Here is a 26,767-nt window from a genome sequence, read left to right as displayed (position 1 = left end):
AAGGATATATTCAATGCTGTCATGGATGTGGTAAGACAAATACTTTCATAAGCTGCTGATGGGAATGTAAGTTATTGGAACCCTTTGACAAATAATTTTGTTCTGTATGTCCAGAGTCTTGGACTATTTATTCTCCTTGACTGCCTAGTATTTGCTTTTTTATTTCTCAGAAATCCATTTTGGGGAAATAACCATAAATATCAAAAATATATATGCATATTACAGAGTTATTTATAATAGTGAAAAACTGGAAATAACCTAAATGAACATTAGGTAAATTATAGTAAATTAGTATGTTGAGATTGTACAGCTATTGAAAACTCTTTATTAATAAGTTAAAGATATAGAAGAATGCCTATAATATAATATTAAGTGGGGAAAAAGGAGGCCACTAAATAGTTTATGTAGTGTGATCTCAAATATGTTAAAACACACACCCTCATACATACATACGTGAACGACTTGAAGAGCAGACAGAAAGACTAGCAGTCCTTACCTCACGGTGCTGGGGCTTTAGATGATTTTTATTTAGGGGGAGACTCAGGATAATTAGTGAATAGAAAAACATTAATGGTAGTGAACCTGAAACTTAAAACATTGTAACATAACATATGGCAGAAGTGGCTTCTGGGGAAGAGGTAGTTCTTAGGGACAATTATTTATGAGTTCAAATCCTACCTGCTTCTTACTGTGTTTTTCTAGGCAAGTTACTTTATCACTCTGAGTCCCCATATGTAAGGTGGTGATAATACCTACCTCATAGGGTTGTTTAGAAGATTGTAATAACAGATTGTAATAACATAATGAAAAGTGGCTGGCACGTGATAGTTACTTAATATGTTTCTTATTTGTGTCCATCATGAAGCTTTCCTCAGAGACAATTTCATGACAAGATAATATGCTTGTCATAAACTGTAAACTAGGCAGTTTTCTTCTTTTAGCGTTTGAAAGACTTTTGTTTAGGGTTTTCTTATGTGTTAAATTTCCATGAACGTTTTGATTAGCCTTCCTCAGAAGTGAAATAGGTAACATCTTTTTTCTTCTTAATAAAATGCCAAGTGAAAATGATGCTCTTATACTTTTACCATTATAATATTCAAATGAATTCTCCTGAAACTTAGATAATGAACAATCATTGTTTTTCTATAGAACATTTTAAGAAGTGGGTATAATATCAAAATTTATCTTTCATTGCTCATTCTCAGAAATTTTACTAGTACCTGAGTCTGCATAATGTAATTCAGTGGCCATAATTCTAAGTGGGCAAGCCAGTTATAAGATTTTATGATATTTCATTAAAATTTTGAGTTTTCCTAATAATCTAGATATTTCTTTAATGAAAATAACCAATTTCTAGACAAGTTATTTGTTTTGCCAATTGGAAGCCCTTGATAAATCTTAAAAATTACATCTAATGGTTGAGTAATGCCCAATTTTGTGTGTAAATTAACACTCACTTTTGAACGGATATAGACATAAACCTATAACAATAATACCTCATGGTTACACACATAGGATTTTACAATTTACAAAGTATTTTTCCCCACATAAACTAAGCTGACTCTTAAAACAACCTTGTTAAGTAGATGTAGCAGATACTATTATCCTTATTTTACAGATTTGGAAACTGAAGCCCCGAGGGCTAAGTGAAATGTCAAACATTACACTGCTAATTCTAATTCTAAGTCCAGTGCACTTTTCACTTCATCATAGCACCTCTGTTCCCAGGCAGAAAAAGATTGAGGAATTCAGTGCCTTTAAGCTCATGTATTCTACTAGCAGAAAAGTCTTGGAGCTACCCCTTAGGTCAGAGATTGGGTTTAGAACCGTGTTTAATATGAGTTACTAATTCGACAACTTTCGTTGATATAATTGAAGCTTTAGGTTAGTAGAGCTGCTAAAAGCAAAATTCCTGAGAAGTGATAGTAGACAGTGAAAGAGAAAATAGTAGAAATAGTGGAATTACCAATGCTAAAACAAAATATCTAATATACTGCAAAGATCCTGAGAGCATCCCTATATAGTAGTGTACTAAATATAATAACCAAATTATGACATTAAGTCATTTTTAAAAAGGTAAATCCTGTGCAGTACATTCAGGGTAAAAAGATATGCAAGCTACATAATATGTTTTAGGAAGATCTACATTAAAATGTTGAAGAGAAGATTTTTTTTAATTTTTCAGTATATTTTATTTTATTTATTTATTTTAATTTATTTATTTACTTTTATTTTTTGGCTGCATTGGGTCTTCGCTGCTGCATGCGGGCTTTCTCTAGTTGCAGTGAGCGAGGGCTACTCTTCGTTGTGGTGCGCAGGCTTCTCATTATGGTGGCTTCTCTTGTTGCAGAGCACAGGCTCTAGGCATGTGGGCTTCAGTAGCTGCAGCACATGGGGTCAGTAGTTGTGGCTTGAGGGCTTTAGAGCGCAGGATCAGCGGTTGTGGCGCACTGGCTTAGTTGCTCCACGGCATGTGGGATCTTCTTGGACCAGGGCTCCAACCTGTTTCCCCTGCATTGGCAGGCGGGTTCTTAACCACTGTGCCACCAGGGAAGTCTGAGAAGGATTCTTAAATAGTTTAGTTCCATCTATATACTTCTTTTATTTTCTTGTTTGCCTAGATTTGTCTGTTTACTGGTTTTTAAAGAAGAAATTTTAAATAAATTCAACATTAAAAAAAAGATCAAATGGTAAATTATTATTTTATTCTAGGTTCTGTTTACAGAGGAAGATGTGAAATTCTACCTCGCAGAACTGGCCCTTGCTTTGGATCATCTGCACCGATTAGGAATTGTATATAGAGACCTGAAGCCAGAAAAGTAAAGCTATATTGTCTTTATGTATCCCTGTTACCAGCATTTCTATAACTACTTATTTCTCCATTAAGTCTTATATTTTAAAGATTATATGAAAATATACGTGAATTATACAGTTATATGAAACTTACTTTAAAAAGTAATCTTCATAAGATACCCATTGATTTTAAATTAGTCATTTCAAAATTTTCCAGTATATCAAATAGATATTGACCTCTTTTCTGATGATTTTTATGTAAATGTTTTATGTAAAAATATTTTATCCCACATTGTTGAATGTGAATTTTGCTTTACAGCATTTTGCTTGATGAAATAGGACATATCAAGTTAACAGGTATGCAAATTTTCTCATTCTACCCTAAGCCTGTTTTATATTTTTTGTTATTTTAATATATATATTTGTCTAAGCCTGTTTTTTTCCCTCTTTCTTGATTTAATTTGCATTTTGTTTATTTCTTTGGTGAACTAAAATTCATTTAAAGGGTGGATAAGATAACTCTCAATATGCTCTAATTGTAATACCAAAAAATTATATGGTAGAGTCACTGTCCTCATTAAGAAATGACATTTGGTTTTCTAGGAAAAATCACATCATTTTTGTTTCAGTCTAGGCTGAAAGATTTATCATAAGTAGTTATCACATTTGAAATATAGTGAATTATAAACTTCTGAACCAAGTGTTTCATAATAAGAGGTTCATTTTATTCTTTCTTTTGTAAAAACACATTTTATTTTACTTTATTTTGAATGTTGAGTGTTTACTGTATGTGAAACACTGATAATTTTCACAGGACCTTTAGGCATAAAGTATCCTTATTATACTATTAAAAAAACCCTTTAATTTTCAAATAATTATAGACTCACAATAAGTTGCAAAAATAGTACCAAGAGGTCCTGTGTACCGTCACCCAGCTTCCCCCAATGGTGACATTTTACAAAATTACAGTGCTTTATCAAACCCAGGAAATTGATAGGTACAGTTACAACTAACTAGACTATATACTTTGCTTGAATTTCACCAGTTTTTGCACATATTCTTTTTTTGTTTGTCTTTGTGTATATCTCCATGACATTTTATTCACATATGTAGAGTCAAATACCATCACCACAATCAATAAGCAAAACTGATCTATAACCACAAAAGAACTCTCCTGTGCTGCCCATTTATAGTCACCCTTCCCACCTTCCGTAAATCCTGGCAACCACTTATCTGTTCTATATCTCTGTTTGTTATTTTAAGAATATGATATAAATAGAACTGTATAGTAGTCACACACCTGAACATTTATCCTAGAGAAATAAATACTTACATGCACACAAAAAACCTAAACATGAATTTTCATAGCAGCTCTGTTTGTAATAGCCCAAGGCTGGAAATGTCCCAAATGTCCTTCAGAGAGTGAATGGATAAACAAACTGTGATACATCTATGCAATGGAATACTACCCAGCAATAAAAAGGAAATAACTCTTGATATATACAGCAACTTGGATGGACTCAAGGGCATTGTGCTGAGTGAGCCAATCTCAAAAGGTTACTTATGTTTTAAATAGATAGTAAATTCTGTATTTAATTATCAGAATGTTAAAACAGAGATAAAATGAAGATGTGGGCTTTACAGAGAATTTTGGACCAGTGCACTTTAAAGGTAAGTTGCTTTAAATTCCTAAGTATACTTCTTCAATGTAAAAATAAAGTATGAAGTTGTTAACTTGAAAGCTCAAGTAAATGTGACAAAGTTAAAGTAAAGTTTAGTAAATCTTTTTTTGATTCATAGCCTGATTCTCTTTCTACTATATGAAAGAAGCAAAGCAGATTTAAAGAGATTCAAAGAGGATAAGGAAGAGAAATATGAAGAGAACAGTTGAGTTTTGAAATTTTATATAATAATTTTTATTTTACAACAGTCAGTCTTTAGTTGCAATGCTAATTAGAATTTAATTCTTTTCATTTTTCTTAATAAGTTATGCCTGTTTTGTCATGGGTGAGGAAGAAAGGTGGGGAAAGAGTAGAATAAATTCTACCTATATCTCTCTTCTACATTAAGGTTAATTGGGTGAATAATGATGTCAACTTGTTTTATATTTAGTCTTATAATATGAATTCTGCTTTTACACCTTTTGGACTTAAACAGGCTGAGGAGTAAAGAGTAGTTAGAATCAATGTTAATTTATAAGCAAGGGACACAAGGCTTGTGACAGGAAGAAACTGTGATTTATATATATTTTTAAACAATTTAATCTATTTTCCTTTAAAGTGACACCAATATTCCTTTAAAGAAAGTACACAATGATAAATATTAGATAATTTACAGTTTCATGATTATAACAGAATTCAAAGTCTTGTAATGAATAATAAATTTATGGATGTAACCTCACAACATTCCAGTAAGGTTGGTTAAAGTGTGACCATTCATAGCAAGTGTTTTAAGACATTTCATTTTTTTTCATTCTTTCCTTTAATTTCTTTTTATTTTTATACTTCCTTTCTTTTTCTTTATTTTCTTTTTATTCCTTTCTTGCTTTCTTACCTGCTGTGCCTTTTTCCTCCTTCCTTCCCTTCCTTTTTTCCCTCCTCTTCCTATCTCCTTCCTTCCGGTTTTTTTTTTTTTTTTTTTATAAATTTATTTATTTATTTTTTGGCTGTGTTGGGTCTTCTTTTCTGTGTAAGGGCTTTCTCTAGTTGCGGCAAGCGGGGGCCACTCTTCATCACGGTGTGCGGGCCTCTCACTATCGCAGCCTCTCTTGTTGCGGAGCACAGGCTCCAGACGCGCAGGCTCAGTAGTTGTGGCTCACGGGCCTAGTTGCTCTGTGGCATGTGGGATCTTCCCAGACCAGGGCTCGAACCCGTGTCCCCTGCATTGGCAGGCAGATTCTCAACCACTGTGCCACCAGGGAAGCCCCTTCCTTCCGTTTTGAATACTATCATCGAGTACTATTTGCTCGATGAACTATGGTTATTCTTTTGGTTTATTTGGTGAACTATGTTATTCATTTCTATCACAGCCTGTGGAATTTGTAGAGGAAGCACAGGTCACACTGGCATCTTTTTAGAAGCAGACAGAAAGATTCCATAGCTGTCTCTTCCTGAGTTCAGTTTTCCTTGTTCAAGTTTGCATGCTTTAGCTGGTCTGGTAAATGTGCTAAGTCATGTGTAGTACTTTCAGTGAGCCCTTAGGGTTCTCATTTTAGGCAAAGGATCTAATTTCTCTGAGACATTAACTCAATTAACAACACAGCCCTGTAAATGAAAAGGCAGGAGAGACCAGAACTGGGAATCAGGTGTGAGGAGAGGGTGCTATGGATGTGGAGGGTCAGGGCATTTGGACAAGGATGGATGTAAGAGTATCACAAACCTGGGTGGGAAAGGGAATCTGGAGTCTCCAGAATCACTTCTGAGGGACATAATTCAGAAGTAATTTTTATAAAGAGAGGGAAGATAAAATATGCAGTGTCAGAAATTATATCACACAGTACTTGAGCTGAATATTTAAGAAAAAATGTATACATAAGAAAATAGTTTTAAGTAATTTTTATGGCTATCTGAAAATTAGGCACTGAAATTACTTTTACATATAGTAGATACTCATAAAAGTGTTGTATTTTGGACATGCTTTTAAAATTTAACGTCTTAAAAAAGTCATTTAAGGAAACAAAGGTATATCCACCCCCCTGCCAAAAACCCTTTATATAGCTGATTTCTACATTTTCTTTTCAAATTAGTGTTTTGGAAAAAACACTGATTAACATATGTCTTATTTAATCTTGTAGCTAACTCTTATTATTGTAAAAATTTTTGTCCGTTGATTGCTGAGCAAATTCTAGTGTTAAATGTCAGTTTTGTCAGAAATAGTACAGCAAAGGACCTTTATGGAGTGGTGTAATTTCTGAAAGGTAACAGAGGATAAGAAAATTCTCTTCCCCTCTTCCTTCTCTGTGGAATGGCCAAAGAAGCCAGTGTTCTTCTCTACAAGGTATGTTGTTATATTCAGCTGAACTGACCTCAGAGACTAGGTTTTATTAAATTTAATTTTGAAATGGAATTGCAGAGTTTAAAAGCCTTAAAATGTGGAGAAAGAGCATAGTACATTGAAAAGATTTTTTTAAATTATGCTGAAAATCATAATGCACTCAGTTATTATACAAGAATAAGTAATTTTTAAATGAAAATATTGAGTATGGTTAAAAAATCAGTTTCAAGGGGTCCTAAAATTAAGTATTAATATTGTATTTTATTTTAAAAGAGAATTATAGGGCTTATAATTTTTTCATTTATAGAATTAAGGTATAATTTACATAGAGTAAAACTCATTGTTCTTGTGATAATGGAACTAATTTGTATCTTGACTGCATCATTGTCATTATTGTGGTTGTGATGTTGTAATATAGCTTTGTAAGATAATACCATGGGGGAGACTGGCTAAAGGGTAAATGGGATCTCTGTAGTATTTCACATAATTGCATGTGAGTCTACAGTTGCCTCAAAATACAAAAGTTTATTTTTTAAAGTTACTTTTTTGTGTATAGTTCTGCAAACTTTGACAAATGCATACAGTCAGCATCAAGATATAAAACAGTTCCCTCACCCCCCAGAATTTTCCCATTATAAGTCAATTCTCCCTTTACCCCTTGACAACCACCAATCTGCTTTCTGGTCCTATGGTTTTGCCTTTTCCACAAAATAATATAAATAGGAAGACAGTATATAGTCTTTTGAATCTGGCTTTATTTATTTAGTATGCATTTGAGATTCATCTATATTGTTGTGTGTATCAGTACTTTCTTTTTTTATTGCTGAGTAGTATTCCATTTTATGATGGTACCATGGTTTGTTTATCCAATCCCCAATTAAAGGGCTTTTGGGTTGTTTCCTGTTTTTGACAGTGACAAATAAAGCAATTAGAAATATTTTTGTACAGGTTTTATGTGAACATGATTTTTTATTTCACATCAGTAAATACCCAAGTGGTGGGATTGGTTGATCATATGGGAAGTGTGTGTTTAACTTAATGAGAAACCTCCAAACTGTTTTCCAAAGTGCTTGTACCATTTTGCATACCCATCAGCGATGTATGAGAGTTCCAGTTGCTCTGCATCCATGCCATTACTTGGTATTGTCAGTATTTTTTTATTTTAGCTCTAGTAAAAGGCATAGAGTAGTACCTCACTGTGATTTTATTTTGCATTTCCCTAACAAATGATGACATTGAGCATCTTTTCATGTATTTCTTTGGAGAAGTGTCTGTTCAGGGTTTTTTGTCCATTAAAAAAATTGGGTTGTTTGTTTTCTTATTACTGAATTTGAGTTTTTAAAAATATACTCTGAATACAAGTCCTTTATATGATATGTGATTTTCAAATATTTTCTCCCAGTCTCTAGTTTCTTTTTGATTTTCTGAACAATATATTTTGAAGAGCACTTTTTGACTTTGATAAAACCCAGTTATCAACTTTTTTCTTTTATGGACTATACTTTTTAAAAAATATATATTTATTTTATTTATTTTTGGCTGCATTGGGTCTTTGTTGCTGCATCCAGGCTTTCTCTAGTTGCGGCAAGCGGGGGCTACTCTTCGTTGCATTGCGTGGGCTTCCATTGCAGTCTTCTCTTGTTGCAGATCACGGGCTCTAGGCGCACGGGCTTCAGTAGTTGTAGCATGTGGGCTTCAGTAGTTGTGGCTCACGGACTCTAGAGCGCAGGCTCTGTAGTTGTGGCACACAGGCTTAGTTGCTCCTCAACATGTGGGATCTTACCAGACCAGGGCTCGAACTCATGTCTCCTGCATTGGCAGGCAGATTCTTAACCACTGCACCACCAGGGAAGCCCTGGATTATACTTTTGATGTTGTATCTAAGAAATCTTTGCCTAACCCAAGCTCACAAAGATTTTATCCTGTATTTCTTTTGGAAATTTTGTAGTTTTAGGTTTTACACTTAGGTCTATGATTCATTTTGAATTAATGTTTGTTTATGAGGTATGGTATGAGGATGGATTTTTGTATATCAATATTCTGTTATTCTGGCACCATTTGTTGAAAAGACTGACCTTTTCTCCATGGAATTGCTTTTACATCTTTGTCAGAAATCAGTTGGCTATATATATAGCCAGTTCTGTTATAATGCAACACATATGATCTTAAAAATCACTGTACTATGCATAAATGCATAGTAAAAAATATGACTTATGGAGAAAATGGTGTTCAGGGTTTAACACTAAAATATATAACCAGTGCCACATTAAAGAAAGATAGGAAGCTGTTAAAAATGATGGCATTGTTTTATATGTTCTAACTGATTAAGAATAGATAAATACTACAATAAATATGATACCTTACCTTGAAAAAATCCTGAGATTTGCTTGTATAATTGGCATCAGAAAGGTTGCAGTTTGTAAGTTATTGTGAAGTAGTGGGAGGTAAATTATCTAGAATTGGGAGTTCTAATACTACAGGTGAACAGAAGTGGCTTGTAACACACATGATGTGCTGAAATAGCTGGTAGATATTTGACGTGTGTGCATGTATGTATTTCTGCTTGGCTCAGTTCAACTAGGTGCAGTTTTCTAGTGTTTCACCTATTATTTCTTGTGGGCAAAATTGCACATAAACCAAGCTGAAATTTGAAATTCATGTTATATTCGCCAAGCAAACTCTAGTGTTAAATGTCAGTTTTGTCAGAAATAGTACAGCAAAGGACATTTGTGGAGTGGTATAAATCTCTGAAAGGTAACAATAAGGTATCAATCACATTGGAACAAATTTGCAGTTTTAAAACAAGAATAGCAGAGCGACTGTATATGTCATTCTATTCTTGGATGCTGTTCTGTTGCATTCATATATGTATGTGTGTGTGTAGTCTTTCTCCAGTACAACACTGTCTTGATTACTATAGCTTTATAGTAAGTATTGAAGTCAGGTAGTGTGAGTCCTTGAATTTTCCTTTTTTATTCAGAATTGTTTTGGCTATTCTATTTACTTTGTCTTTTTATATAAATTTTAAATTCAGCTTGTTGATTTTTACAGAAGAAATCTTGCTGGGATTTTTATTAATGTTTCATTGACTCTGTAGATCAGTTTAGGGAGAATTGACATCTTTAACAACGTTGAATCTTCCAAATCATGACCAGTATCTCTCTCCATTTACTTAGATCTACTCTGATTCCTTTCATTGATGATTATAGTTTTCAGCATGCAGGTCTTGTATATACATTCTTTGTATATTTATACCTGTGGATTTCATGAAGGTTTTTTGGTGGTGTTATAAATAGTACTTTTAAATTTTCACCTTTCAATTTTTTATTGCTGGTATATAGAAATAAGATTGATTTTTATATGTTAGTACCTTTAGCTCTTCGAAGACCATAAACAAAGTGGAAGTTCACCAAAATCAAAGCAAAATTTGCTTTTCTAATATTTTAAAAAGTGAAAATTACTATCATTTTTTTGTCTTAGTCTGTTTTAAAAATTAGATCACTATGACAGTGTTGATTTAATTGTCCTCTCAAAATTTTTGAATCATATTCCTGTATAGACATGAAAACATGTATTTTGAGGATGAGGTTTAACTGAGGTAAGGAGCTTTCTTAATGGTAATCGTAGGCCATCATGAGTAGGTTTAATTCATACTTTAGTTTCTTTTGGTATTTTCTATTTTCTGAAGATCTTCAGATATGTTTTTGTGTAATATTGTTATTATAGATTTTGGACTCAGCAAAGAATCAGTAGATCAGGAGAAGAAGGCCTACTCATTTTGTGGTACAGTGGAGTATATGGCTCCTGAAGTAGTAAATAGAAGAGGTCATTCCCAGAGTGCTGATTGGTGGTCATATGGTGTACTTATGGTAAGTAGTGTTTTTTTTTAATTATGCCAATATTCAATTAGTATTGTTTAGAATTTTAATCTGAGTGTTGGGATGTGTTAGGTGAGAATAGGGTTCTCAAGTTCATGACTGTTAAAAAACTTGATTGGCTAGCTGTTATACAATAAAAATTAGGGTTTTGGTGTTCTGATTTCTTTTAGTTGCTAGATTAAAAGGTAAATGGCAGCATTCTTTTACAAGTTATTCAAATTTAAAACTTAGATAAAGGCCTACCAGATTTTAGATTTCAGAATACTGTGTTTAGTAGTTACATGGTATTTTAACTAGGTATCACAGAATTTAGCACCTTATGGTATATTATCTTATTGTCACATTTTTTCAAGCATGTCCCTAGAAAGATTGTAAACCTCTTAAGGAGGGCAATCCTGTCTTCTACTACTTATAATCTCCCACAGTATCTAGCATAATGAGCATATGGACTGACTGATTTGGTATAAGATTAAGCATAGAATTTGTAGTATTAAGTAGGGTGATAAGTGAATAGCTATTGAATCAGATACAATTTGCTCTAGAAGCCTGATAATCCATTTTTGCCTCTTTATCACTGAATTACCATATGATGTATCAATATATTAAGTGGCTATTATAAGCCTGGGATTTGGTAAGGGCAGTGGGGTGGGAACAGATAGAAGTACAATATTTGGCATTTTCCATGACCTAAGAAAGCATGCTATCTGGTTGGGGAAACAAATGGAATAGCTAAATAAACTGCCTGGAAATACCTTAGAAGTTCAGGCAAGAATTCATATAAGTTGATGTAAGAAAAGTGGAGCAGATAGAACTTAAATTAAGCCCTAAAGAATGGATAAAATTCAAATAGCTGTGTGTCAAGAAGAATAGTATTGTGATAGTATTAGGAAAGACCTGGAGAACCAGTTTGACTAGAGTAGTAGTGGAGAATGAGGGTGAAGGTGGAGGAAATGAGGCTATAAGCCTATAAGGATTTGCACGCAATTCTCTGGGTGGTTGGAAACTTTTGTAGATTCTTGAACACGACAGTAATTAGAGAAAAAATGTATTTTAGGAAAATTAACCTTGGTAGCATTATATAAATGGCTTGCAAATGGAGGAAACTAAAAGTAGGGAGACCAAGAAGTTCTCCTTAGAAGACAGTTGTAAGATTATAGAATGAAAAAAAGGAGATCTTAAAGACATTTCAAGGTAAGAAGTGGCTGACCTTAGTAACAGATTAAATGCCACAGATGAAGCAGAGGGGAAAAGTCAAAGATAGAGATACCTCTAAAACTTCAGGGGATCGAAAGAAAGGTAGTTCAATAGAAAAGAGATAGCTTGGAAGGACAGCTGATTTTGAAAGTGGGGAAATAATTTATTTTTAACACGTTGCATAGGTTACTGTGGGTTAGTGTTTAACCCCTTGATAGTAATGAATTAGGAGAGGGCAGTGGAGAGAGCATCAGAATCATCTGAAGACCTTAAAAAACAACAGCAACAACAAAAAATTACTCTGCCAGCCAGCATATAGTTTATTTGAGGGGAAGGTGTGATTCCAATGTACTATCCTTCTCTTTTTCTTTTTGTTCTTGCCTTTCCACCTCTTATTCCTCCAGTCCCCAGGAGAGAACCATTATTTTAGGTTTGGGGGCAGGGGACTGGAGCTTGAGAGAGATGATCCCCATACACCATACTTCCCTTCGTCTTCATTCCCTTTCTATGACTCCTACCCCTATCTCTTCAGGCTCCAGTTGAGAACCATTACTTTAGATTTGGAAGGGAAAACTGGGGATTGAGAGAGATTGAAACTGGAATCTATTTGAGAGTCATCAGTCATCAGGAGAGAGTTGAATGCATAAGCTAACTAAGGTTGTAAGTTCAAATAAATGAACAGAGGACTGAGGCCAAAGCCATTTTGGAATCTAAGCTTAAGATTTAAATATTAGGGATATAAAAACGTTTCTCTCTAGTGAGCTATAATGGTCTTCATTTTCAGACCTACTTTTTCTTTTAAATATGATTATTTAATGTTCTAGTTATCCACATTTCAATTAACTCTCTTAGGGAAAAAGTTTTCATTATGCTGTGTACAACTGTCTCAAATTAAAATACATATATCAGTGTGTGGTGTGTGTATCTGTGTGTGTAGCTTCTTGTTTGGTTCCTTTTTTTTTTTTGTAAAGAGAGCAAAGGGAATGAGAATGATTATCTTTCTTGAGCATGTATGAATTTGAAATGGCTCAGTACTTATTTTTGCTTTTCTTTCACTGTTAAATGTTTGCTTTAAAAGCTTATCTTTGTTTTAAAAGAAAATGCCTTGTGTCTATTTCCACATTGCTTTGGTTTGAGGAATTTAGGACTGAAAAAATGGTTGGTTACATTTGCTACAAATCACCTCTCATTTGGCCTATATACTGTGGGGTACCAGAGGTGTATTTCCTTAAGCGACCTAGTTTTCTGGTCCTGTTTTGACCTACTATCATGTAGATTCTGCATGATTTGATGATCATGTATGACAAGTCTCATTTTTTTTCCTGAAGAATTTCATTGTAAATTCTAAGTTTTACTAAGTTGACTTGTGGTATTTTTTGTTTGTTTTAGTTTGAAATGCTTACTGGTACTCTGCCATTTCAAGGTAAAGACAGAAATGAGACCATGAATATGATATTAAAGTAAGTGTAAACATTTTTTTTTCTTTTGGGAAAAATTCCTTGCTTTCAGTTTTGAGAAACTTGTTATGGTTTTCATTTGACACAAAAGAACATTTTTCACTGTCTCATTCCCTTCCACCGTATAGGGGACATTATTTGCCATTGTGATAGCATTCTTTAAAATTATTTTTGGGATTTATAAATTTAGAAGTATGGCTAGATTTAAATGAAATTTTCTGAAATCCTCTTTTCCAGAGCAAAACTTGGAATGCCTCAGTTTCTTAGTGCTGAAGCACAAAGTCTTCTAAGGATGTTATTCAAAAGGAATCCAGCAAATAGATTGGGTATTATTTATTTTCTTAGCTTTTATAACAATATACTACATGCTTTGAGAGGATAATTATGACTTTATGTTTTCTGGCCTAAGTTCATTTACTGCTGTTATGTGTTTATACGTAGAATTCTATGTTTTATGTATGCAAAGATTCCAGTAAACTCTGTTATACCCATCATTAGAAATGGAGTGGTCTAGTTATTCAGAACTTTTGTTTAATATATATCATTATATCATATGAATGTCTCTTTTGACATAATTCACAGAGTTCTCCCTTCTATAGGTAATCCTTTCAGATATTTGAAGATAATTATTTTGTCCCTTCCAATATTCATCAAGATAAATGTTATGTTTCCATAACTGCTCATTATTTGGCTGCTTTCTAGTAGCCTTTCCCTGGATCCAAATGTGATCCTATTATCCTGTTTATGTCCATGTGTTAAAATTTCAATGCCACTTTATTCATTACATTTTTAATTTGGCCTATAGATATGAGATCATAAATTGAATTATGAAGAAAATGAAGGGGCTTCCCTGGTGGCGCAGTGGTTGAGAGTCCGCCTGCCAATGCAGGGGACACGGGTTCGTGCCCCAGTCCGGGAAGATACCACATGTCATGGAGCGGCTGGGCCCGTGAGCCATGGCCACTGAGCCTGTGCGTCCAGAGCCTGTGCTCCATAACAGGAGAGGCCACAACAGTGAGAGGCCGGTGTACCGCAAAAAAAGAAAAAAAAAAAGAAAAAAAAGAAAATGAAAATTGCTTAAATTTTAATGCTATGTTAGACATGATTTTTATTTGATTCAGAAGGTATTTTAGTATTTCATGATACCTTATGTACTTCAGCATGAACATCAACTATTTTTTTATTATATTAAATTCAGAGGACCAATTAATAAAACATCAGATAAGAAATCGTAAACTTTTCACTTCAAGGAATCTATGAAATGTGTGTACTCCTATTTACAGATAATAGCCTGGAAGCCAGGTAAGCAGATTAAAAAATTCAGACTGGTAAAAACATTCTTTCCATTTTTATAGGTTCAGAAGGAGTTGACGAAATCAAAAGACATCTTTTTTTTGCAAATATTGACTGGAATGTAAGTTCAGTAGCAAGTTCGTTACTGAGTACCTTTAATAAAAGCAAAAACTCAAGAGTAAATGGTAATATATGGACTTTGCTGATAAACTTAATCCATTTATTTTATTTTTAGTATGAGATTTTATTTACAGGTGTAGCATTTCATGCAATTACCTTGAACCAGTAGATGTGTGGATGATATGTAGTAAATTTTTGTTGCTCATTTGTCTTACCTGTAAAATATGGTTAATATTCTCCCCTATTCTAGGTTGGGGAATGTGGGGGGAAGAAGAGAAAGGAGAAAGGGGATGAATCATAGGACAGATTCTTATAGAAAAATGAATTCTAAAGAATCTAAGATGTTATTTAATTTCAAATGGTTCTTTGTCATGTATTAGAACAAATTTAATTTGTTAAGAAGTGAAAATCTTTGTATATAGGTATTTTACTAAATTTTGAGAGAACATGAAAACAGAAACATTGTGAAATTCTGCAAAGTCATGTATTAAATTTTTTTAAGTTGCAACTCCCAGACTAATGAGCTTTTCTTAGAAAAGCTCACTTTTTATTGTTGTTTACAACACAGCTTTATGTATTTTATGTACTATTAATCATCATAGGTAAGTGTTTTTGATTATTTAATTCTGGCACTGGTATTGAAAATTATCCCTAAAGAAAAAGTGTCTCTTTTGGTTTCTAAGGCAGAGGTAGAGAGCCACTATTCACTGACCAAATTATTTTTTCTGGCTTGTAGAACAGGTTTCAGAAGTTAATATTTTGATTTAGTTTTTATAGTCGTAAAACTGCAACACATTAATAGTATTAATAACCTGAAAGGCCACGCAGTGAACATACTGCATGGGAGTCTGCCCTTTGTCATATCTGTGTGCATCCCTCTTTCGGTGTCCTTGCATTCCCTTGTCATTTTTTTCTAATGCTTCTCTGCTCTTCCTTTTTCTTTAACTAGAAAAACTAGAAATTATTTTTCCATTATTTTTATATCTAAACAGCTTGTTTATTCCTCTTAAATAATAAAAGAGTGGAATGTGTACATGTTTAAATAAATGAAAATTACTTTAAAGTAATCCTCTATTAATTTTCCCTCACTGCGAGACTGTGAGCTTTTAAAAAAATAGATTTCCAAAAAACAGTTATGTTGTAAGATATTTTATATGTCTTTCCAAAACATAAATTTTAGGAAGTTAGATTGTTAGACAAGTTTCAATTTTTGAATTCTATAAAAAGAGCTCTAAACAGTGCATCTAATGCATATTATTATGTGAAAACAAAATAGGTATAATGCATATTTCTTGGAGTTAGACTAATTATTAATTTTGATATCCTAGAATGTTATTAGTTATTTCTGCATGGTAACATTGTGATATGTTCTGTATGGTTATTTTACCAGTGAGAATTCAAGTCAGTTTTTGAAATCCAAAACTGAACAGAATTATTCCTCGTGAATGCAACCTGTGGCATTGCTGCTGTGTTTCTTGGTCTCATTTGATTTTGTACATTATCTCTCAAGTTTAGATGATACACAGAATTTGGTTAAGAGGTTAGAATTTGGTTAACAGGTATCTGAAGCCTGTTGAAATTTCATTTATGAAATTGTGAGTCTTCTGTTAAGGACTGTGAATATCATGTTCTGCTTCAATAATTTTTCAAGTATTAATACGTTTCTGTGTTATTCTGTTATTTCTTCTAGAAATTATACAAGAGAGAAGTTCAGCCTCCTTTCAAACCGGCTTCTGGAAAACCAGATGATACTTTTTGTTTTGATCCTGAATTTACTGCAAAAACACCTAAAGGTAATGCATGTTTATGTGTAACATCAGGGCTTCTATTCAGTTAGATGGTTAAAAAAGTAAACTAGCTTCTTAGGTAAAAACTAAAAAAAATGTAAGTTTGCAGAGGGTGGTTTGCCCTGTGTGGAAGTGTGGATCCTATATACAGCATTGCTTGGACACCTTTCAAACAGAGGCTTTACATGGGAAATATTTACTAGGGAAGCAGAGACTAGAGCAAAGGGTGAACGTTTTCTTTTTTTCTTACTTTAAAAGTTTTTTGACATGCTAATGCATTAGAGGATGGGGGTAAGAGGTAAGATATGAGATATATCACTCTGACTCTTATAGTTTACAATTTAATGAGGTTTACTTTTATTGGCATCTGGTTCATACATTCATTCAACAAATATTGAATACCTACTATGTACTAAGCAGTGACAGTGCAGAAGTGAACAGAACAGACAAAAATTATAATCTACCTGGAGCTTGCATAATAGTATGGGGAAACAGATAATATAAAATAAATCAAATACCTAATATAGTATGTCTGATGATAACATTTAATGGTTTCCTTTATATTCAAAGAAATGTTCACATTTCATATCATAAAATTCTGTGTAGTTCTAATTAAATATAATTATTTGGACATTAGATTCTCCTGGTTTGCCAGCTAGTGCTAATGCTCATCAGCTCTTCAAAGGATTCAGCTTTGTTGCAACTTCTATTGCAGAAGAATATAAAATCACTCCGATCACAAGTGCAAATGTATTACCAATTGTTCAGGTAAATTCCACTTAGATTATTCAGATTAAGGATAATTATTTCTTTCAGTTATTGCTAATGGATTTACAGTGATTTTTAAGTGATTTTCAACTGCTTCATTTATCTCTGTATAAAGAATTAAAGATGTCTCCATATGTTTTGGAAAAAAGCAGACAGTAGTAACCTTTAATTATATTTATGTGATCTCTTTTGGCAAGAAAATGTAATGGGTGATGTATTAGCTAGTTGATTTAATTATTGTATTGGCTTTGGGGATCTAGAAAGTCTACAATTTAGGATCAGTTCAGAATCTGTGTAAACCATTTATAAATACTGATAAAACTTCTCTAGAATTATTCTTGATTTTTAAAAGATTTAAGAAGAATGTATACTTAGGAGAGAAGATAAAAAATGTGAAACCATATCATTCTATTTTGTATTTTACTTTTTAACAAAAACAGATAAATGGAAATGCTGCACAATTTGGTGAAGCGTATGAATTGAAAGAGGATATTGGTGTTGGCTCCTATTCTGTTTGCAAACGATGCATACACACTGCTACCAACATGGAATTTGCAGTGAAGGTATTGTCTCTGAGGCTTTTTTTTGTTTGTTTTATATGTGTAAGTTAAATTGCAGGTCAACTGACAGACAGTTTTTCAGTGGAGCAAGTGGAGAAAGCAAAGATAAAATGATGAGGAAAACCTCTTAAGACTTAATATTTTCATTTTGAATTTCTTTCCAAGACTTTATTTTGTTCAATAAAAAAAGACTTATTTTGGAGGAACAGTGTGTTTCATGAATGTCTTGCTTTTGAATAATTTTATTTTAATGTAGTATGTTAAGATTGAGCAATTGTGACAATTACTGTCACATTTGGATCAAATTATCAGTATAGTTTTAGTTAGATGGAATATAATTTTGAAGAAAGTGCTCTGTTTTTTATTGTTTCAGTTATAGGAAATTTTTAAATATTAAAATAATGTGAGACAAACATTACTCTTGAGTTTTATTATTTGCTTGAAAATACAACCAAATTTAAATTATGTCATTCATTTTTAGACAAAGAAAATATTTTTCCTCTGAGATTTTTCTTGTCTTATTTCTTAGATCATTGACAAAATTAAAAGAGACCCCTCAGAAGAAATTGAAATTTTGATGCGCTATGGACAACACCCTAACATTATAACTTTAAAGGATGTAGGTATTTAAAATCTGTGTATCAGCTAAGCTAATGAAGTTATGACTTGGCACTTTATTTTCTTATTGAAACTTTTCATGTCCATGGTATGTTTACTTTCATGCCACAAAATCTTAAGACTCTTAAATTTGCCACTTCAGTTCTTCTTTTTCCCCTGATGATTTTATACTCCTACCCTTCTTATAAAACGTCAGAAAGGAACTATGACGGTTGGTAAATGAGAGTGTCCTGATTACTTGAATGTATTCTAGCTGTTAACTAGTTAACATTATCACCAGCAACATTTATTATTCTCTAGTACTACAAGTATAGAAGATACAGGAGATTGGGAATCTGCCAAATTCTAGGAGATTTTACTTTCTTGATTGTACAGCAATTGGCTGTAGCACTGTGTATTGTTGCTTGGCTGAAATAGTATTAGTCTACTTTTTTTAAAGTGAACATATGACTCATAGTAATAGATGTTACTGAATGCTAACTTTTCATGTAAAGAAAATAATGCTCTTTCCTCTGTAGAAAAGGCAGACAATAAACCATCACCTTGATCAGTTTGTTTCAGATAATATGATATGCATTTTGATTTATAATCCTTAAATATTATTTTATATATATGTAAATGTATGTATGTGTGTGGATAGATATATGTCTACACATGTGTTTGTATGTGTAGATGTAGATATCACATGCTCTGAATAAAAGGGTGTACATATTTTTAATATATTCTCCTTGATATAGTATTTGAATTCAACAAATATTTAAGACACCATGTCAGATAATAGACTATGGGGAAGATGTTAAAAAACAAATAATATATTTACTGCCAGAAGGAAGCTTACTATCATTAAGGAAGGAAAGTGCCTATAATACAGTAAAAAAATGAGACAGATGCCATTTGAGAGGCACAAAGTTCTATTTTTCCATTTATATTCTTTGATGAAGTATAACAGAAAACTTCAAAAGTTAATACAATTATATGTTTAACATGGTCTCACAGAATGTTGTAAGAGTCCATTTAGCCAGTTTAACCTTCAGTAGAGCCTGCACTATATTAATACTAAAGGAATAATATTTTTAACACTAGAGGTTCATTAGAAAAGCAAAGTAACTATAATTTAAAACATTTCAGAATTGTAATTATAAATAATATCATTTTGAAAATATGTTCTTTTTTAGGTTTATGATGATGGTAGATATGTTTACCTTGTTACGGATTTGATGAAAGGAGGAGAGCTACTTGACCGTATTCTCAAACAAAAATGTTTTTCAGAACGGGAAGCTAGTGATGTACTGTTTATAATAACTAACACAGTTGACTATCTTCATTGTCAAGGAGTAAGTTGTAGTTATAGTCTTCCTTTTAATTCTGGGGCTTATATCTTCACAAAATAATATATAGGATATGACACCTAAAATGAATTACTTTTTATCACATATTTTTATACGGAATAGCCTAATAAAATTCATAATTTAGTGAAGGTTATAGGATTAGGAAATTGGGTAATACCTTATTAATTTTCTTCACTCTACCTGTTAGCCCTAATTTAATAGCATATTAGTTTTAAAAGTGGTTTGAATTATATATCTAACCTTGACTTTTAAATTATTAAGCCTAATCAAACTTAAAAGTGAAACATAAAAGAGTTATCCAAGGGCATGTTGTGAATATTATTCAGATTATACTATGCTTAACATGAAAGTTCTGGCAAGACTGCATATCTTGATTGTTGCCAGCCCCTCCCCCAATACAGTAAGAAATTTGGATTCTAAACATTTGAAGTATTACTATATTGAAATTTCTAGTGGAGGCTCAGGCCTGTTATTTTGCTTCCTATCTCTTCATAAAGAAAGCAAATGAACTGAGTTATCAAACCAAGGTAACTTTTATTATATATATAGCTAAACAAGAAAGCAGAGTCACAAGTAATTTAAAAATGTAAGTTTGAATAGTTGTAGTAGTAGATATGTACCCACTTACATATAAACAATAAAACAATGAACGACTCAGAAATGACATAATGAAAATTCTACAGGGGCCAGAACTCATTTTTGAGAGTGGTTTTACAGAGTACGTTTTCAGCATTTTGAAATGTAAATTGTGTAATGCTAAAGGAGTAGTTCTATAATAATTTAATTCCTTGATTGTCTTTATCGACACACTCTAAAATAAAGGATGACCAGAATTTTTGAGAAGAAGAAAATGATAAACATCTTCTCTTTTGTTTATTATTTTAGAAATTAAACACTACATCAATTAAGTAAATTAATGACAAACATGTGTTGAGCATTTCTACATGCCAGACATTATAAAAGGTATTGCAGATTCAACCATGGGTTTAAGTCTTGATCCTTGTCTTGAAAGACCTTTTAATGTAGTAAACTGCTGATTAAAAATAGGACTAGATTGAATGAAGTAGATAGTGTATCAGAAAGAAAATCATCACAGAGAATTTCAGAATATTTTCCATTTCTAGCATTTCATTTGGTTCTTACTGTTTCTGTTTTTCTGCCGAGTTTTCATGCATTGAAAGTGTTTTGTTTTACTACGTCATTTTTTAAAATTTCTCTTATATTTATTTAGTCTTGTGAATGTTGAACAAAGGCATTTTGATGAGCTATAATTGACATATAACTTTGTGTACGTTTAAGGTATACATGTTGATTTGAGACATTTATATGTTATTTTGCCACCATAGTATTACCTAGCACATCTATCATATCACAATAATAGCCACTTTAAAATGCTTGCTGTTAGGTCCAACATGGTTTATATTAGAGTTGGAATTGATTTTTTTTTCTTGAAATTGTGATCTGTTTTGGGGGGAGGGGTTCTTTGTATATCAGATAATTTTGGATTGTGTACTGCACATTTGTGTATTAATGTATGGAGATTTATTATACTCTGTTATTTTTCTCCAGTGATTATTTTTTGTTCTGTTTTCAGTGGGTAATTTTCTTAGGAGGGTTTGTGCTGAAAAATCTGCTTTTTGACAAGTATGTACTCCCCACCAGAGTCTTGTCTCCTTTTGCTCATTCCCCAGTACCTTCAAGGTAGTTGATTTTTCTACTTAGGTTTTATAGTTGTTTACCGTGGGGAGGGGGTGTTGAGTAGGGTCTTAGTCCATTATATCTACAAGTGGAACTGATAATTGAGTTTTGAGATTGGAAGTGGTTAACAAAACTGGTGGCTTGATAAAAACTGGAACATCTGGGACTTCCCTGGTGGCGCAGTGGTTGAGAGTCCGCCTGCCGATGCAGGGGACACGGGTTCGTGCCCCGGTCCAGGAGGATCCCACATGCCACGGAGTGGCTGGGCCCGTGAGCCATGGCCGCTGAGCCTGCGTGTCTGGAGCCTGTGCTCCGCAACGGGAGAGGCCACAACAGTGAGGGCCCACGTACCGCAAAAAGAAACAAACAAAAATAAAAAACCTGGCACATCTGTCTGATAGAGATAATTTTGTCTGTGTACTTCAGGTTGTCAGGGCCATCATGGTTGGAGAAAGTATCATTTTCAAAATTTTATGATTGAGACATTTCCCTTTCCTGGAAATATATTAACTTACAATGTTTTATTCCACAGGTATTTAGTTAGCTATAGAATTGTAAAGCTTTTTTTTTTAATGTTCAAGGTTGTTCATCGTGATCTTAAACCCAGTAATATTTTATACGTGGATGAATCAGCCAACGCAGACTCCATTAGGATCTGTGATTTTGGGTTTGCAAAACAACTTCGAGGAGAAAATGGACTTCTCTTAACTCCATGCTACACTGCAAACTTTGTGGCACCTGAGGTATTCTTTAAAACTTCAGTATTTGCCTTTCATTCTTTTCCTTTAGTTAAATGTATTTGATATCATGTATATGTTATGGTAGGTAGGTAAAAGCTGAGTTATCTTGTCCTTTCCCAGCTATAAAGCTCTTTAAATCATTGAATTCTGATAACTCCCAATATAAATATTCAAACTAATAACTAGCATCTGAAACCAACCTGAATGTAATAATCAGATTATTCTATTCTGCTGGGTTACATAGTGGTTTCAGAATCATACCCTTTTAGAGCAGGGCAGAGAGTGAAGATAACCTCACCTTAAACATATTAAATATTCTAAAGGAGGAAACTGAGGCTCAAAATACTTAATATCAGCATTCACTGTGTAACAAAGCCAGGATAGATTTTCAGATATTTTGGTTTGTGCTGAACATGAGGTGATTTATATTGTTTAGCATTATACATAACATGGGCAATGCCATCCCCGATTATCTTTAAGATCTTCTAATTCATGGAGAAAACAGCTTCACAGGGTTTTTTTTATAAGCGGTAGGGTTTTTCTTGGCAAATAACATTCGTATGTAGATCTTAGAAGAGACAGGAAAGGTGAAGATGAGGAAGTCAAGGGGTGCACGTTTCACATTTGGCAAGCTCCAGCAGTCTATCAGTTCTGATAATGGGGATGGGAGCTTTGACCGTAGCAACTCCCACAGCAGTGAAAGTATGGGTGATGAAAAATGAATCAGGGATGGCATTGGTCATATAGATTCTTTATAAGTTTTCTTTGTAAAAGTCAAGAACTGTTCTTATATGTTATGAATAATGCTAAGTCATATGAATTATCGGATGTTTAACACAAATCAAAATACACAGATATCCTCAGGTTAGAAAAATTGAATTTTCCAAGTCAGAAGAAGAATAAAATAATTTGAGGATGAATTCCTATCTCATGTGCATTTTTTTTTGCATTAAATACTAGTCCTTTATGGATAATATTGCATATCAGATATAATACAAGATACAGCATATTTCTTATATTGAAATATCAACAAATCTGTATTTTAATGTAGCTATTAGAAAAATAATATTTCTAGTGAAGAAAATAGAAACATAGAAATTAGGAAAATAACTTTCTAATAGTGAAAAGTTCCCATGTTAAAATTTATTAAATCTTCCTTTAAGATGTTAATGTTGAGGAAGAAGTATAACACCTGCTTTACAGGGTTTTTGTGATAATATTTTCCCTGTAAGAAATTGTGTATGTATGCAGAGAATGTGCTCTAATCTATATTTTAATTATATTCATAGAATAATGAATGTACAAATTTTTATCACATTAAAATATATAGAAACTGTATGTCCAAAACAAAAATTGGGATGCATGCATGATCCAAGAAGGGGTTATCGTACTGCCCCCAGGTGTAAGAGATATCTTAGACATAAAAAATTAGCTTTTCTAGGGCATTTTAATGGTTTTATAGAATAGGAAGGTAGAAATTTGAGATTAAGGCTCTTCTGTTAAATATAGGGTATACTGTATATTTCTCATTTCATTAAAATGAAAAATATACAGTATGTCTGTGTTTAGATTAATGGTTAGGTAAACATTTTTAGATTAATGGCTAGGTAAACATTTTCCTAGGTAAATGAGTACAAATCTGCAGAGTAGAATACAGCCCATTGATGCTTTTTATCCTAACAGACTTCCATTGTAGTAAGACACTCTCACCATTGTAATAGTGAAGGTTTTCAGGTGGGCATGTGGAGACCACTTGTCTGTAACTAATGCCTCTAGTGTCTGAACTACCTTTGGCTAGGTTAGAATTTGTATTTTCAAAATGCTTTGAAAAGTTTTATTATAAAGAGCTGAAGCCTCTGCTAGCAATCAATGCATATTTGTAAATTGTTATAAATGTAAAACAGGTTTGGGGTAAGATTTGTTTCTAAAATTTCAGACCCCTTCAAAAATTATTAGTGAAGTGTATGAAATGCATTATCTTTTCAACTAGAATCAGAAAGATTCAAGTATCCATGCAGATATTTGAATAAATAATAGCATTTATGAGAGTATATATTCATTATTCATCACAGTTCATTATGATCCCTTATTTGCTAAAAGAGAAACTAATTAGTAGTACTAATTTCAGCTGAACAATAAGGAATATTCATTCACTTTTTTGATATGCATCAATTCAGTTAACCTCTTAAGGCTTATTTACTTAATAGATGTGCTTTTGTACTATATCTATGTCACAAAAATTAATGTATCTCAAAAATATTTATTCTTTTATAAAAACACATCTATCATATTATTCAACTGACATTTAATATCTACTGAGGTCTAAGAATGATCCTGAGCTAAAGGAATTTACAATATATTGGATGGATGCTGTGCCTGCAACTCTTTTTAAAAAGTAAATGTGAAATTACCCTGCTTTGCTCTGGCTTTAGGCTGTCATATGTTTTGCTCCAAATATGAATTTATCTGAATGAGCATCTCTGTCTATGTTACATTTTGATGATTTGGGAAGCCAAATGAGAGAGAAAGTAAAGTCATTAACTACTTTAATTCTGACTTCTATCTTCTTTGTATTTAACTTGATGCAAGTAAGAAGGTATGAAACACGTTACTTTCTACATTGTACTCTTTCATTCATCCCGCTACCTTCCTTTTTTTTTATGGCTCTATGTTCTTACTATTAATAGGACATTGAGATCTAGAACAAAAGTAGACTGCCTCTTCTTTACACCTACAAAATGGGTTTAAGTGTGTGGTAAAGCTAAACCAAGTTTTTCATGATTGATCCTAATTAGATTAAGCAATATGATCCCTCCAGTGCCTTTCTTCTCATTAACTCTGAAGGTTTTGGGAGTATGAAATACCTATAGCTGACTCACTGATTAACCCTTGCCTGTCCAACTAGTTCACTAAGCAGTCCCTCAGCCTTGGCTTTGCATTGGATCATACGGGAACCTTTAAAAATATTGCCCTAAGGGAACCAGGGAAAACACAGTGATGCCCAGAACTGCAAGAAATGATGAGAGGACTTCCCTGGTGTAGCAGTGGTTAAGAATCCTCTTGCCAATGCAGCGGACATGGGTTCGAGTCCTGGTCCGGGAAGATCCAACATGCCACAGAGCAACTAAGCCTGTGCACCACAACTACTGACCCTGTGCTCTAGAGCCTGTGCTCCACAACTACTGAAGCCCACAAGCCACAACTACTGAAGTCCGCATGCCTAGAGCCCATGCTCCACAACAAGAGAAGCCACTGCAATGAGAAGCCCGTGCATCGCAACGAAGAGTAACCCCCACTCACCGCAACTAGAGAAAGCCTGCGCACAGCAACAAAGACCCAATGCAGCCAAGAATTATAAATAAATAAAATAAATAAATGTATTTAAAAAAAAGGAAGTGATGAGAAAAGGAAAGAGATAAGGGAAAAAAGCAGGAGAGGTTTATGTTTCACTAGAGGATGCCAGGTTAGGCTTATCGTGATGTGAATTGTTTAGCTCTACCTCATTATTTATTAGGGCCTTTGTAGTCTCCACTAGTGTTATTTACATAAGCCAGTTAAATAGGTATTTTGATAGCCTATTCAGCTTCCCACGTTTGCAGATATGTGTGTTCTTATAAATACACTTTGACTATGAAAAAAACATAATATCTTGAATTTTAAGTTAGTTAGGTACTTATTATTCAAGTCTGGCCATTGTCAAAGCTAAACATTAATATTTTTAGCCTTTTATAAATGAAATGTCCATTCTGGTGGTTATACAATCCCCAGTGTTAATGCATTAATAATGTTTCTATTTTGTTCCTATGTCTAAAGGCTTTAGCAGTGGGCTTGTTTTTCTAAATTTAAAAAAAGGCCTCATTTCACCTCAAACTAGCTATTAACTTCACAGAGAATATTCACATGAATATATAATAAATATGTTATTTGATTTTTATTAATACTAGTCTCAAAAGGAAAAACTACCTAAATTATTATATGAAAAATTAACAAAACCATTCAGAATTTATCAAATGTGTGTTTGTGATCCAGAAATATACTGATTTTTTTAAGACATGAGCCTTGTATATAAAATATAAATTCATCTTTCATGAGATTATATATTATCTTACCACCTCTTGTGTAATAAGGAGGCAATTATCATAGATATTAAAATCACAGACACTAGAGTAAGAATGCCTGCTCCACTACTCACTAGTTTTGTGATATTGGGCAAATTATTTACCATTTACGTCAGTTTCCTCATCTTCAAAATGGAAGTAATATCTATCTCATAGAGTCAGTGTTAGGGTTAAAAGATAGTACTCTGTGTAGAATATATTAAGCTCTCTATACATATTATTTTAAATTTTGATGTGTCTGGATTTCCTGAGAGGAGGAGTGAAAGCTCATTGAGGTCAGGGATCATATCTTTAAAGGCTGTTTTTTTGTATCACTCATGTTGCTTAATCACATTAATAGCCACTTATTGAATGCTTGTTAATTGCAGAAGACTTTCCCTTTAACATTGTGAATCTATTTT

General features: G+C 33.1%; 1 protein-coding gene across 1 annotated transcript in view; it reads left to right on the top strand.

Moving 5' to 3' along the window:
- The window catches only part of RPS6KA6 (ribosomal protein S6 kinase A6), a 135,502-nt gene that overhangs the window by 63,387 nt on the left and 45,348 nt on the right, over window positions 1–26,767 (top strand). The window contains exons 6-17 of the mRNA XM_032620969.1: window positions 2,713–2,819; window positions 3,113–3,150; window positions 10,513–10,655; window positions 13,248–13,318; window positions 13,553–13,641; window positions 14,671–14,729; window positions 16,419–16,521; window positions 17,153–17,283; window positions 17,724–17,846; window positions 18,373–18,462; window positions 19,637–19,795; window positions 22,090–22,251. Of these exons, the coding sequence (XP_032476860.1) occupies window positions 2,713–2,819; window positions 3,113–3,150; window positions 10,513–10,655; window positions 13,248–13,318; window positions 13,553–13,641; window positions 14,671–14,729; window positions 16,419–16,521; window positions 17,153–17,283; window positions 17,724–17,846; window positions 18,373–18,462; window positions 19,637–19,795; window positions 22,090–22,251 (1,275 nt within the window). The remainder of the gene's footprint in view (window positions 1–2,712; window positions 2,820–3,112; window positions 3,151–10,512; window positions 10,656–13,247; window positions 13,319–13,552; window positions 13,642–14,670; window positions 14,730–16,418; window positions 16,522–17,152; window positions 17,284–17,723; window positions 17,847–18,372; window positions 18,463–19,636; window positions 19,796–22,089; window positions 22,252–26,767) is intronic.

The sequence above is a fragment of the Phocoena sinus genome, chromosome X (genome assembly GCF_008692025.1).
Source record: "Phocoena sinus isolate mPhoSin1 chromosome X, mPhoSin1.pri, whole genome shotgun sequence".
NCBI lineage: Eukaryota > Metazoa > Chordata > Mammalia > Artiodactyla > Phocoenidae > Phocoena > Phocoena sinus.
Note: the sequence above shows the minus strand (reverse complement) of the source record. Positions and strands in the feature narration are given on the sequence as shown.